This window comes from Lepidochelys olivacea, assembly GCF_965140295.1.
Source record: "Lepidochelys olivacea isolate rLepOli2 genome assembly, chromosome: 1".
NCBI lineage: Eukaryota > Metazoa > Chordata > Testudines > Cheloniidae > Lepidochelys > Lepidochelys olivacea.
This window is the reverse complement of record NC_140411.1, coordinates 137,541,852-137,556,390: the sequence shown is the minus strand read 5'-3', so window position 1 is coordinate 137,556,390 and position 14,539 is coordinate 137,541,852. Positions and strand designations below refer to the sequence as shown.

At 40.1% G+C, this 14,539-nt stretch overlaps 1 protein-coding gene across 6 annotated transcripts in view; it reads right to left on the bottom strand.

Annotated features, from left to right (window-relative positions):
- OFD1 (OFD1 centriole and centriolar satellite protein) overlaps window positions 1-14,539 on the bottom strand; it is a 66,701-nt gene that overhangs the window by 4,660 nt on the left and 47,502 nt on the right. For 3 of the 6 annotated variants that reach the window (XM_084610622.1, XM_084610617.1, XM_084610619.1), the window contains exons 18-21: window positions 7,871-7,971; window positions 4,840-4,995; window positions 1,791-1,910; window positions 114-271 (exon numbers count right to left, since the gene is read on the bottom strand). In XM_084610622.1, coding sequence (XP_084466748.1) covers window positions 114-271; window positions 1,791-1,910; window positions 4,840-4,995; window positions 7,871-7,971 — 535 coding nt within the window. The remainder of the gene's footprint in view (window positions 1-113; window positions 272-1,790; window positions 1,911-4,839; window positions 4,996-7,870; window positions 7,972-14,539) is intronic. The other 3 variants (XM_084610618.1, XM_084610620.1, XM_084610621.1) reach the window with 3 other exon arrangements.

The following is a 14,539-nucleotide window of genomic DNA, read 5'->3' as shown; positions in this document are numbered from 1 at the left end:
ACATAGAAAAAACAATGTAGGAAGTTGTCTAGGATTGCGATGTGGTTACTTTAGTTCAAATTATATGGTATAACAAAGTTGCATTCCTGTCAGAAATTAAAATATTACATCACCATTTCTTCATTCAGTTTTTCTAGTTCTCTTTCCTCCCTTTCCAGTGCTTCCTGCCTTTCTCTCTGCCTTCTTTCTTCTCTTTCTCTTCTTTCTTCTTCCCATTTTTTCTCACTCTCTTCTCTTTTCTGTTCTTCAGACTGTCTTTGATCAACCACTGCTGTAATAAAATTATTTCTGTGCCATTTGACATACAAAGTGCTGTAATCAAGATTTGCAAGTGTTGGCTATTGAAATAAAGTGTGACATGCAGTTTGGTAATACATTGAGTGAATTGGTAGTCCCGATTGGGAAAGATGGAAAACAGACAAACAAGTAAGCAGCAAATTGATTATGTAACTGTTTCTGTATTGCACCTATAATAAACCTAAAAAACCTGGATGTGTAATTTACACATGTACCATGTAACATATTGTTAATTTGAGCTAATTTAGCAGGCAATTTTTTTTCAATTATTAGGTTTTCTTATCTTACTGGTTACACAATGAAACTCCAAGACTTAAGCCAAAGAGATAGGAGAGTTTTATGATTAAAGCAGAGGAGAGGGAGTCAGGAGACCTGTGTGTAATTCCCAGCTGTGCCACAGACTTCCAGAGTGACCTTGGGCAAGTTATTTAAGCCAATTTTTTTCAAATCTGGATGCCTAACCTCAAGTAGATGAAATCCATATTTACAGTAGGCTTCTAAATAAGTGGCCTGACTTACAAGTGGTAAACACACACAGCTCCCACTGAGGTCAATATGGATTTAGAGATGCCCTAGTTTAGGTTCTAAGTAGGAAAATGTTAACCTGAGCCTCTCTGTGCCTCAATTTCCTGATCTGTAAAATGAAGATGATACTACTTGTCTTCCTCATAAGGATGCTGCAAGGTTTAATTTTTTAGTATTTGTAAAATGTTTTAAGATATTTGGATAGAAGAGGTTACAAAAATACAAAGTATTATAAAGTAGTTATTTAGGAAAAACGATCACAGCACATAAATCTAGTTAAACCCATGGAGTTTAAATGCTAAGACCATTTACTTCTATAAAGTAGTAATTTGTTACATGCACAAAATACCAGAAACTATTTGAAGCTAGAAAGCCTTCTGCCCACAGCAACGCCTTTGGGTAAGACTTGAAAACTACCTTCATACCCAGCAAGATGCTCTAGACCATTATACCACTGAGCTGTACTGAAGCATTGGAGAAATTAAGCATGCTGCATTTAAATCATCTTTGCCTATCTATCTCTTTGGGTTTTATATTGACACCCTTCACAATAGTGATTATATACTGAGCGAATTGGTATGCAAGACAATCAGCAAATGCAGACACACATTAAGATAAATGTTGAAGAAAGTTTCTCCCTAAAGAAGCAAAGATCATGAAATTAATATTGAGGCCAAAACAAAAAAATGAAGTCTCTTCAGAAGCCAAAAAGCAAACTTAAAAAGATGAAATTAAAACAAAGTTAATAGAAGTACTGGTGAAAATCATCATCCTACAGTAAGTCAAGAATTAACAAAAAAAAGATGTATTATCCCTTCTTCATTAGTACCTAAACACTAGCTTTGAGAAAAGTTTTCAACCACTTCAATGCAGGAAACTACAAAATGCTAATTTTTGTTTGCTTTTTGTTTTAATACATTGACCATCTAAAAAGGGTATTTGCTTTTGTTTCGGAGCTAAGAACTCACTTAAATCCTGCTGTGAAGTGGCTGTTGCTGGCACAGCGTTTGTGACATTGCTCCCATTGACGCTGTCCCCAGATGGATGTGACACATCACTTTCAAACTGCTCTGGAATGTCCCCTTGATCTGGAGAAGAAGTTTGAACAATGGCCTCATTATTCTGTAATTATAATAGTGGGGCAAAGGAACGGACACAAAGTGTGGGAATGGTTGGAGTGAGAATACATAAATTTAAGCCATTAATTAAGCCCTCTCCCCTCCAAACTCAACCATTTAACTGAAAATTAAGAAATATCAAGTAGGCTGCACTTGCTACTTTAATCATAATCATGGCATTGATTGGCTTTGAAAACTGATTGTGACAACACGTAACAACTAAAGCTACTGGCACAACTGAAATCAACATATACTTGTGAGATAAAAGATTTTTAAAATTCTTATTTGATTCATATAGCCCCAAAATGTAAAAAACAAGTAGGTTTCCTTCACATACTATATCTGTGTGCCTATATATATATATATATATATATATATACACACACACACACATCTCACAAAGAACTACATAAAAAGCCCTCAGAAGTTAGGAAATGCCAGAATGCCTGTTCAACCTTAATTAGTCACACTTGTGTGTAACGCATTATGAGATAGTCTTTGATTACATGATCACATACTATTTTGTCCACAGGACCCACCTCATTCAGGATGAATGGAGTTCACTTCATGAGCAGCTATTCAATATGTTGTTTTCTCCTCATTGTTCAATGTATGGCCCCAGGCCTTACTTACTGCACACTACTATTCAAACCCTGCTCTGAAGACAGAAGTATTAATTTCCTCATTGGCTTCTCTATGGTGCTCATTCCTGTAGTATCTGACCGTTCCACAAATAATAAAGAATTCATTTTCACAAGATCATTGTCAGGTAAGATAGTGGTATCCCCATTTTACATATGGTAAACTGAGGCACAAATTAAAGTCAGAAATATCCACTAATTTTGGGTGCCCAATTTGAAAAACCTAGGTCATTGGATTTTCATGCAATTTAGCATTATATAGCTTTTTATATGTTCCAAGCACAGCTCCCATTGACTTCAGTTGCAAATGTGTGTTCAGCACTTCTGCAAGTCAGACCCAACTGTCTCAAGTAAGGCATCCAGAAAAAGATGAACATAAACCAAACTTCTGACAGGTAGTCACTTAAGTGACTTGCCTAGCATCACATAGGAACTCTGGAATTCAATTGCCTTAATCACAAGACCTTCCTTTCTTTTCCTACAATCCCCTGCCACCTTCACTACACACCTTCCAACTACTGCAACAAATGAAGCAGAGGTCCGACACACAACAGCCTTCTTTGCTACACAACCCTGATCCATCCACAGAGCAGATCTATCTCGTTCACTGAATGAGACAGGCATCTTGTGGAAAAAATAGAATGTGATTACATAATTAAAGACTGTCTCATAATGCATTCACACCAGGGGACAATTTTCCAAAAACTTTTCATCCTGAAGCACACAACTCGCACAGAAAAGTCCTTCCAAAATAGTTAAAGTTTGGCGAAGTTATAAGCAACTGAAAACAGGATCTTATAGTGAGAAGTCTCAGGCAACCTCAGTAATAGGTATTCATGGATTCTGAGGCCAGAATGGACCATTGTGATCATCTAGTCTAACCTCCTGTATAACACAGGCCCTAGAACTTCCCCCAAAATAATTCCTAAAGCATATCTTTAGAAAAACTTCCAATCTTGATTCACCAGCCTTGTGTATAATGACACACAAATCTCATTCTCTTTCATGTACATCAGATAACCCATCATATGATTAACATACTCAAAAGCATCTTTTTTTGTTTTCTTTTAAATTAGTTTTAAATGATAACTTTGATTAATAATAAAGATATGGCTGCCTAAACACAGATATTACTTATTTTGTAGTCATTATCAACAATCATCATCAATATGTTGTTTTGTATTCCCCATGCTTGAAACAGCAGAATTTCATGTGTGCAGATTGGCACAAGGAATGACTAAATAGCAAAACCATTTCTAATATTCTAAGAGCAGAAAACAGTATTAATATAAAGATCTTTAAATAATCGAAGTCTAAAATGTCCATATATATATATATAAAAATTATGCATATAAATGTATCAGAGTTCATATATTTCATAAAACACACTGCAAGAAGTACCAATGTTGTTCCTCGGTTACTAGATCTTGGATCCAACTTCTAAAAATCAGTCATCCACGCAGAAACAGAGAACTAGATCATCAACAGTAATATATTCACCAAAATAAGACAGCAACTAGTACAGCAAGAATGATCTTTATTTGCAGCCAGAAAGCAACAACACTATTTAGAAAATAAAAATTATCTCGCTCTGTATGTATCTTCATTCTTACACGTGGGTGAAGAGTGCTAGAGAGGTTTTTATTGCTATGAGTTAGGAATAACTGTGCTGTCATGGTAATTATCTACATCAGTGATGGAACCCATTTTAGGCTGGACTGGCAGATGGGCATTTCCTGTCTCCTGATGTCCCCTGGCACCATGTGCTGATATAATTGCTACACTCTCCTTTTTTTCTCTCTTCTCTTTTTGTCTTATTCCTTTGTTATCTACTTCCCCGCTTTCTGTATTTCCCCCTTTTTCTTTTTTGCTTTTTATATGCTGTGGAGAAGGTACAAGGTTAACTTGAAATTGTATGATATGAGATGTTATTGGATAAGTGTTAAACAAAACTGCATGATGGGGTATGTTACAGGACAAAGAGAACACATGCCATTGGTACACAGAGGTTTGGACTCCTAGTGGAAGCGCCTCCCAGATTGCTTGTTTGGAAATCTTGGGGGCGGGGGGATGCGGGGTAGACGTTAATTCGAAAGGTTGGTTTTTTGACTTCTGAGGAGAGAGGGAGCAGAATCACAGAGGGGAATGCAAGGGTAGACTTTGATCAGGAAGGGAAATACTGCCAGGCTCCTGTAAGATTAGGCTTTCCCTAGTGCAGTGGTCCTCAAACTTTTTAAATCGCGCCCCACCCCCCTTACCTGTAATTGAATCTGTCCACACACACCCACCGGAGCTGGACTCAGGGCCAGAACTGTGGTTAGGAGTCGCAGTCGGGGTCAGGGGTCGGGAGCTGGGTCCAGGAGCAGAAGTGGAGCTGAGGACGGAGCTGGGGGCAGGCTTAGGGTGCAGCAGACCTAGGGACAGAGCAGGGCTAGGTGACGCTCTCTCCACATCCCCCATGGGGGCTGGATCAAGACTTGCCACGTCCCCCTGAACATTCCTCTGCGCTCCCCTAGGGGGACGCGCCCCAAAGTTTGGAGACCACTGCCCTAATGGAGTAAGAAGTACAAGGATTACTGAACACTCTTATTATGTTTAATCTGGTTAAATAGAAGTTTAGTGGTTTTTCAAACCCAGAAGTCAGAGGTGTCATCAGTTTGGAGAGATCTGCAGGGCCCTCAAAACGGAGTTAGGAAAAGGAGCCAGGATTGCCTATATTTATTGGCAAGTGCCCTGAGAGGAAGTTCACAGGGGTAAAATGACTGTACTAGTGCCACAGAGAAATCAATATTGAACAAGGTGTGTGCCCATGCAAAGGCAGGTCGTGGCATATGCTTTTCATGTTTCTTCTCTTTCTGCTCCCTTCCTCCTTTCTGATAGCTCTTTTCCTCCACTCACATGCCAATGGAGGTGTTCACTGGTACACCCAACATAACACTGGGGGTCAGTACAGTTAATTTAGAACCAGCTCTAGGTACAAATATCTCAAATTATCCCTTCTGTTCATGTGCATCACTAATTAGATGAGGAGGCATTTAGCTAATTCTATCTAGGCATGATACCTGGTTTTTCCAGTTACTCATAGCATCCAGTCTGTTCTCAAATCCAGTAAAATAAAGGAATAAAAATAGGTGAATTAGAATCAGTTCCTAAAAGTATCTACTGTAAAAGTAAGTAATTTAATAATTTAAATGAATAAACGTCATATCCTAATTGTATGAGCAGAAATACCTAGTGTAGAAGTATTTCAACTAATACAAGCTGCATTAAAAATAACGTAAAATACTGTTAAATAATCTACAGTAATGTGTTGCTTAACATTGTAGTTATGTTCCTGAAGGATGCTACTTTAAGCGAAACAATGTTCAGCAAATCCAATTTCCCCATAAGAATTAATGTAAATGGAGGGGTTTAGGTTCCAGGGAAAAAATTCTTTTTGCCAGACAAAAGACTATATATACACACACACATATATAAATATACAGACAGTATAAGTTTTAAACAAACAATTTAGTACTGTACACAGCAATGATGATTGTGAAGCTTGGTTGAAGTGGTGGAGTCAGAGGGTGGAAGAGGGTGGGATATTTCCCAGGGAATGCCTTACTGCTAAATGATGAACCAGCACTCGGCTGAGCCCTCAAGGGTTAACACACTGTTCTTAATATAGCCTCACACTCTACAAGGCAGCATGAATGGAGGGAAGGGAGACAGCATGGCAGAGAAAGAGAGACAGACGCGCATTGCCCCTTTAAGTACGCTGACACCACTCTTAGTACGTTGCCTTTTTAAGTAGATCAGCAAGTTGAGACAGCAGCTGCTGCTAGCAAGCTTTCTCCGTCCTGAGCCCTGTCATGTCTTCGTCTCCCCCCCCACTCTGTGGAGATAAGGTACAGGAGCGGGGGGCAGGTGCGGGGGAAGGGGGACACCCTGACATTAGCACCCCTCTTTCCCTCCACTCTGCACAGCAAGCAGGAGGCTCCCAGGAGCAGCTCCAAGGCAGAGGGCAGGAACAGCACATGGCAGTGGCGGGAGAGACAGCTGAACTGCCGGCAATTGGTAGCCTGCTGGGCGGCTGCAGCACAGGGAACTTAGGGGAGCGGGGAGCTGATGGAGGGCCTGCCGGTCCACCCTGGTTCCAAGCCCCCGCCAACTGGCTCCAATAGGCTGCTCTTTCTGCAAGCAGTGGACAAAGCAGGCGGCTGCCAAAGGACATTATAAGGGAGCATTGCACAACTTTAAACAAGCATGTTCCCCAACTGATCAGCAATGTAACAACGAAACAATGTTAACCGGGGCGACGTTAGGTCAGGAGTTACTGTATTTAAAAGCTGTAAAAAGAAAACTAAATGGAACGAATTAAAACTGATGATTCAAATAACTAAAACTAAGGGGAAAAATCCACAGAACAGTCACCCACTTCATCAACTCATCACTCAACATAGCCAGCATGTCTGCCATGGAAAACCAGAGCAATCTTAGAGATGTTTTATTTAAAGTTTAATACTGTGTTGATACCTAGGAAAGCAAGTAGGGAACTGTTACCTTTTGCTCCATGTTCTATGAGCCCCAACAACAATGCATGAATTGAGACAATGTGACACCTGGAGCTAATGCTGATCATAGAATATCAGGGTTGGAAGGGACCTCAGGAGGTCATCTAGTCCAACCCCCTGCTCAAAGCAGGGCCAATCCCCAATTTTTGCCCCAGATCCCTAAATGGCCCCCTCAAGGATTGAACTCACAACCCCGGGTTTAGCAGGCCAATGCTCAAACCACTGAGCTATCCCTCCCCCTTATCTCTGCATCCATATCTTTGAGAAGTATTCTACCTTTAACTGATGGTCTATTTGTCAACAGAGAGTTTAATTTCCTACCCAATCATGTGGCTTTAATAACAGTTTTCTCCAGTCTTTATTAACCTAAACAACTGTGTTATCTGCAAATTTTGATACCTCAATATTCACCTTCTTCTCCACACACAAGCGGTCTCACTGTAGTTAAGGTTGCACAGTTCTGTTTGCATAATATTTTAATAATAATAATAATAAAATAATATCTGAAAAGCTTAAACTGAAATCTCTGACATAAGCTAAACTGTGGTCTTGTAACTTCTCCATCATAAATGTATTAAACAACATTTCTTTCTAATATGAATCCCTCAGGCACCCCCGCTAACCCTTTGCTAATTTTAGGTTGAAAGGAATGGTTAACCTTAAGGAAAATAACAAGCTCTTCTACTCTTTCCATTTACTAAGTAACTGTCTGAAAAAACACACTAAAACTTACATTTAAGAGAAGAATCATGTTCTTCAAGGTCCTCATATGCTAGCTTTTCTGGCTTTGAAGAGTCATTGAAGTCCTGATTATCAGCTTGCTGTTTACGAAGACTGAAAGCGAGGAGGAAAGAGAACATGAATTTAAAGGTTTAATAACCAAAATGTCAAGTACATCAGCAGGTAGAGATCTGACAATAGTCTGTAGTACCCAAGAGTAGCTAAGGACTAAGAAAATTGTAAAACCACATAAGCAAACTAACGTATAAATCAGAATTTACATGATATGGAATTGAAATACAGTAACCTAATCCTGACCACCTTCAGGTCTGAATGCAAGACTCACCTTCTCCTGCAGTTTCTCCCCAAAACATACCCACGACTGGGAAGAGTGAATACTTATAAAAAGAAAGATATTCTATGAAATGGAGTTAAAACAGAAAGAGAAAACAAAAAACAAGAAAGAAGGCAAAAAGGATCACATGTACAAAGGGAAGAGAGATTAAGAATTATGTCCTTTTTAACCACGTTCAGTTTTGTAGTTTAATTTGTGTCCAGTGCTTTGATGCCATGACAGTCCGTTAGATTAAATAGCCTTTCATCGCTAAAACCACAGTTTACAATCCTTCTTTGGCCCTATGGAAAATGAGTTTTGTGGTCTCTTTCTAACTACTACTGCGGATTTGTCTATAACAGCATCAAGCATAATACACCCAGTGTAACACAGCTAGCAATCTCTTATCCATAAAGCAGAAAGAGAGCTGCAGGTCACAAATGAGATGCCCAGTAGCCCTGTATACAGAAGTTTGTCAGCACCTGGCTATATTAGTCTTTCACTATAAGCATAAACAATACAAAATATTTATGAAAAAAGTCTAAGGAATAAGCTTTTTATGGGGTGAAGAGAAAGAGGAGGATACATAAAATGAACAGGCTCTAAGAGACAGACTTCAATTTACATTAATTAAGACTAAGGGAAAAATACTCCTAGCAATGTTGGTTCTGCCATTTCAGAAGAATGGCTCAATATACAGAAAAACCCTGTAAATTACACACACCATCTACTGCAGTCAAATATAAGCGGTATTTCTAGAACTATATAATCTAGATAATTTATAATCTGTACATAATCTATATTAAATGGTTTTTAATCTCTCCTTTACAGAAATTTTTGTCTGTTGGGTATATATTATCTATCTAGCGTCCAAGGACGCATGCCACTTTGTATAATATTGCTCGTGTTAAATCCTGTAGAAGTGTTAGGAAGGCCTGGAATTCAATGGGACAAATTCAGTAAACAAAAGTAAGAGAGGTTTGTCTCATTAAAGGCAATTATTTGCATGAATCTCAAATGGTTTTCACAAACCATTTTATCACAGCAATGTTGATGAATATGGACGGTATCCAGTATCAACAACATTCCATAAAACAGCTAATGGTGTCTCGGTCAACAATAAATGACTAGAAAAATGAATTAAAAACTATTATTCTGAGAAACAAAGATTTATATAAAGGTGCTTTATGGACAGTAAAACTGGCATCCTAACCTATAATCAAAATATTCAATCCTTAAATTTTTTTAGGAATCAGCATTAAAACTGTAGTAATCAAACCTATATCTAGGATTAATGAGAGATGGAAGGTCTGATGTAAAGGGCTCATCCCTGTCCTTCTGATGATACCAATGTATTTTGGGAATAACAGTAAAGAAAACAATACTTCCCACAGAGCCAGAATACTAGAAATGAAGTCATTTCTCCTAAGGGAAAGAAGGGGTTGCTTTTATTCACCTTCTTCCCACCCACTCGCAGGTTGGGGCAGGAAACTAACTGTAATGAGGGTGTCTTGAGAAAAGACATTTTTCCCAGTGATGGATGAGGTGTTTTCTTTTGATTGTCTCCCTGGTGTTCTGGACAGAATATGGACCACTCTACTGGAAATACATCAGATTTTCCACACTTGGGAGGCAGTATCATGGTTTCTTTTATTTTTTTTGTTAGCTCCCCTTCCCTCTTTCTAACCTTACCCAGCTATATAAATACTATCAACTATGACACATTTACCTGATGCTCAGACTGAACAGCTGGAAAAAGCCCACACATTTATTGCTTTGTATTTCAGAAAAATAAATTGTTGCATGCTATAGCCATCTTCTCTTACAATATTCTCATAGAGATTAACAGCACTTAACCCTCAACGGGTGAGGTCTATCATGTTAGTACCAAATGGGACATCAGTGAGATAGTGAGGACAGCATGAATAAATGGAATGGAATAGTGGAAGGTGAGACACTATAGAGGCACCAGGATAAACATGCACCTACCTAAGAGACCCCAGAAAATTCCAACCAGTTCTTTTCAAGACCAAGAATCAAAAGCTCCCTAATCTCTAACTGCATAAAATACAAAAATAAATTATCTATATCTCATTTTAAATGAGTACAAATGAGTTGATTTTTCAAATAAATAAATAAATAAGGACAAACGAGCACTTGCTATGGCAACCTGAGCCTACAACTGCCTATCCTTCAACAAAAGACTTGGAGGGTAGGTGGGTGGGTGAGTGACAATCCTGCAACTGATCTTTCAGAAAAACAGAATTACAAGATAAGTAATTGTCCCTTTTTTCACACCATCTATGCAGAACTCTCATTCTTTGAATGTAGCTGACCTCCAGGAGATTTCTCAAGATGGTGTCAGGAGCAGGGCCTGATTTAGGGGCAGGTGACCACCTGGGATACTGGGCTTGGGGGGGCATCGGGCTCGGGGTGCTGTTTTTGTTGTTAGCAACACTTTTCCTAATGTGTGGATAGGTTTGAGGATTCTGCTCAGGCTGCTTGTCGCGAGTGGTGAGCGCAGGTTTTTGAAGCTCAGGCTCATTAAAACATATCTTTGATCGATGATGGCTGATGAGAAACTGATGTCACTTTATCGCTTGAAAATGCCATTGGTCAGTCTTTGGATCTCTCTGGTGGTGTGCTTCAGTTCACCAGGGCAAAGGTGAGAAAAGTGACCCTTTGAACTAAAGGACTAGGGTTAACATTCTAAGGCAGACACCTACTGTAACACTATTTACTACTGGTCCACCCAACGTTGGTGCACAGTTCAATTTCTTGACGTTAGTACATTTCAGTTATTCTTAAAATTAAAAAGTTTCTATAAGCTTAGAGGAAACCAATTTTTTGTATTTGCTTATACATTGAATGAATAAATACAGATTTACAGATCCTAGTGTGCAAATTTATTGTTTTATATGACATGGATAAATCACACATGCTAGTCGTGAAATGGGCTACAAATGAAATAAAAAGTAAGGTATTCAAAAGTTTAACAAATGCGGGGGAGAGTGCCACCAAAGACGCTCCTTGCCTGGGGCGCTATTTGGTCTAGGGTCAGCCCTGGTCAGGAAGGCCTTGGTGCTGTTCTGTTTTTCTTCTGTGGTGGGCAAAGAGGAAAGAATGAGAGATTCAGTGGGGATGTTTTGTTACTTTTTAAACTAAAAAATGTGCCCATTTACACAAAAGGATCTAGACTGTTCAAAGTGGTACCAGATGACAGAACAAGGACTAATGGTCTCAAGTTGTCGTGGGGGAGGTTTAGGTTGGATATTACAAAAAGAAAATTCACTAGGAGGGTGGTGAAGCACTAGAATGGGTTACCTAGGGAGGTGGTGGAATCTCCTTCCTTAGAGGTTTTTAAGGTCAGGCTTGACAAAGCCCTGGCTGGGATGATTTAGCTGGAGATTGGTCCTGCTTTGAGCAGGGGGTTGGACTAGATGACCTCTGGAGGTCCCTTCCAACCCTGATATTCTATGATTCTATGAAAAGACAGCCTGAAAAGACAAAACAACAAACTCCAAAACCCACTAGGTGATGTGAGTTTGGGCTCCCCTACTTCAGAAACAAGTTCTGTTGGCAAGAGGAAACAAAGGGAAGCTCATCCTCAGAAAATGAATGTTAACATTGAAACTTTGGGGAGTATGACATGAGGCTACCTGCCTTGCCTAACATCCTGACTGGAAATCATATTGAAGCAGGCAGTGGAAGTTGCTATTCCTCAGCTAGCACAAGCCAAACAATAGGGCAGCCAGGTCACAGCTGTGAAAAAAACAGCAACACAACCTTTCAGACATAGTCTTCATGGAGATATAGCATCGCTCAAGGAATCAGTGTGGACTTTCTCAGGTCTTGTGTGTGCTCCAGATAGAATCTCAAAGACCTTTAAACTTCAACTTTATGCAAAGGGCCTTCCTAGTATGGAAAGGATGAGAAACTCTACCATCACTTTGGATGGAAACTACTGATGAGTTTATAACACAACCTGGCCCTTGTAAAATATGGTGTAAGATGGGCCCGTCACTAAAACCTGAAGCTCATTCACTCTATGAGCTAATGTTCCCTTCATCAGGAAATGATCCCCCCCCATACAAAACTTGTGATTAAGTGAGCCAGTAGGCACTTTTGTCAGCTTTGTCAGGAACACATTAATATCTCGTGATACAGAGGGTTTATTAAATGTAGTCTCAAAATTGTCACGCCCCACATGAAGCTGATGACAATGAGCTGTAAAAAAACAATGTACCTTCAGCCAGTTCATGATAGGCTGAAAATAGCTGAGCTAAATTAAATTCTTAGAATTAGTCTTTAAATTAGACTCTGACAAGTAAAGAGGGTAATAAAGGCATTTAAGCGGGGCTAGAAAGGGTCCATGATCCCACATATGCATTACACTACTGTCAAGGTTCCTCCCCCACTCCGAACTCTAGAGTACAGATGTGGGGACCTGCATGAAAAACCTCCTAAGCTTATCTTTACCAGCTTAGGTCAAAACTTCCCCAAGGTACAAAATATTCCACCCGTCGTCCTTGGATTGGCCGCTACCAGCACCAAACTAATACTGGTTACTGGGGAAGAGCTGTTTGGACGCGTCTTTCCCCCAAAAATACTTCCAAAACCCTTGCACCCCACTTCCTGGACAAGGTTTGGTAAAAAGCCTCACCAATTTGCCTAGGTGACTACAGACCCAGACCCTTGGATCTTAAGAACAATGAACAATCCTCCCAACACTTGCACCCCCCCTTTCCTGGGAAATGTTGGATAAAAAGCCTCACCAATTTGCATAGGTGACCACAGACCCAAACCCTTGGATCTGAGAACAATGAAAAAGCATTCAGTTTTCTTACAAGAAGACTTTTAATAAAAATAGAAGTAAATAGAAATAAAGAAATCCCTCTTGTAAAATCAGGATGGTAGATATCTTACAGGGTAATTGGATTCAAAAACATAGAGAACCCCTCTAGGCAAAACCTTAAGTTACAAAAAAGATACACAGACAGAAATAGTTATTCTATTCAGCACAATTCTTTTCTCAGCCATTTAAAGAAATCATAATCTAACACATACCTAGCTAGATTACTTACTAAAAGTTCTAAGACTCCATTCCTGGTCTATCCCCGGCAAAAGCAGCATACCGACAGACACAGACCCTTTGTTTCTCTCCCTCCTCCCAGCTTTTGAAAGTATCTTGTCTCCTCATTGGTCATTTTGGTCAGGTGCCAGCGAGGTTACCTTTAGCTTCTTAACCCTTTACAGGTGAGAGGAGCTTTCCCCTGGCCAGGAGAGATTTCAAAGGGGTTTACCCTTCCCTTTATATTTATGACAACTACAAATCTTATCTTGGTAGAACAAAGCACATAATCTAGTTTCTCTATGTGATCAGCTCTGACCAGACTCATGGTCTAATGCTAGTCCAGAGCAGCTTTGGGAGCCATATTCATGTCAGTCAGCATGATGCTGAAGTTCATTAGACTCTTGTTGTTCCTAAGCTTGAACAGAACCTGTTCCTCAAGAGGTTCTGACTTTCAAAAAAAAATCTGGTCTCAGGGTAGAGACGAGATCCTTTTCCGCCAGGACTTCCTGACTCTGAAAGAAGAAAACTAGCAGCTACCTTTGTAGAATGCCAAAGATCAACTTCTAGAGCCTGCCTTCAGAGGAAAAAACTAAATTATCTTTCCTGAAAGCAGAGATAACTGATGGGAGAGTATCACCCATGTATTTAAGTATCTGGTGCGTAAGGGACAAAGTCTAGAGCAGGGATTCTCAAACTTCATTGCTCTGTAACCCCCTTCTGACAAAAAAAATTACTAGACGACCCCGGGGGGGCGTGGAGACACCAAAGCCAGAGCCCGCCAAAGCTCAACCCCACCACCTCAAGCAAGGGGCCAAAGCCAAAGGCTTCAGCCCCAGGTGAGTAAGACTGAAACCTGAGCCCCACCACCCAGGGCTGAAGCCCTTGGGCTTTGGCTTCCGCCATGGGCGGTGGGGCTCAGCTTCAGCTTCCTCCCCACCAAGTCTAATGCCACCCCTGGTGACCCCATTAAAATGGGGTCATGACTCACTTTGGGGTCCTAAACCACAGTTTGAGAACCACTGGTCTAGTGTCTAAATATAACAACCCTACCTGAGCTCCCCCTGGTGGATGCTCACCAGGTTGCTGTGTTTGGATCTAACTACTAGATCCCACATGCTCTTAGGCTGGCTGGGTCGTCCCTGTCTCAAGCTCTAGACTTCCAGAAACACTCTCAGGGTATGTCTACACTACGAAATTAGGTCGAATTTATAGAAGTCGGTTTTTTTGAAATCGGTTTTATATATTCGAGTGTGTGTGTCCCCACAGAAAATGCT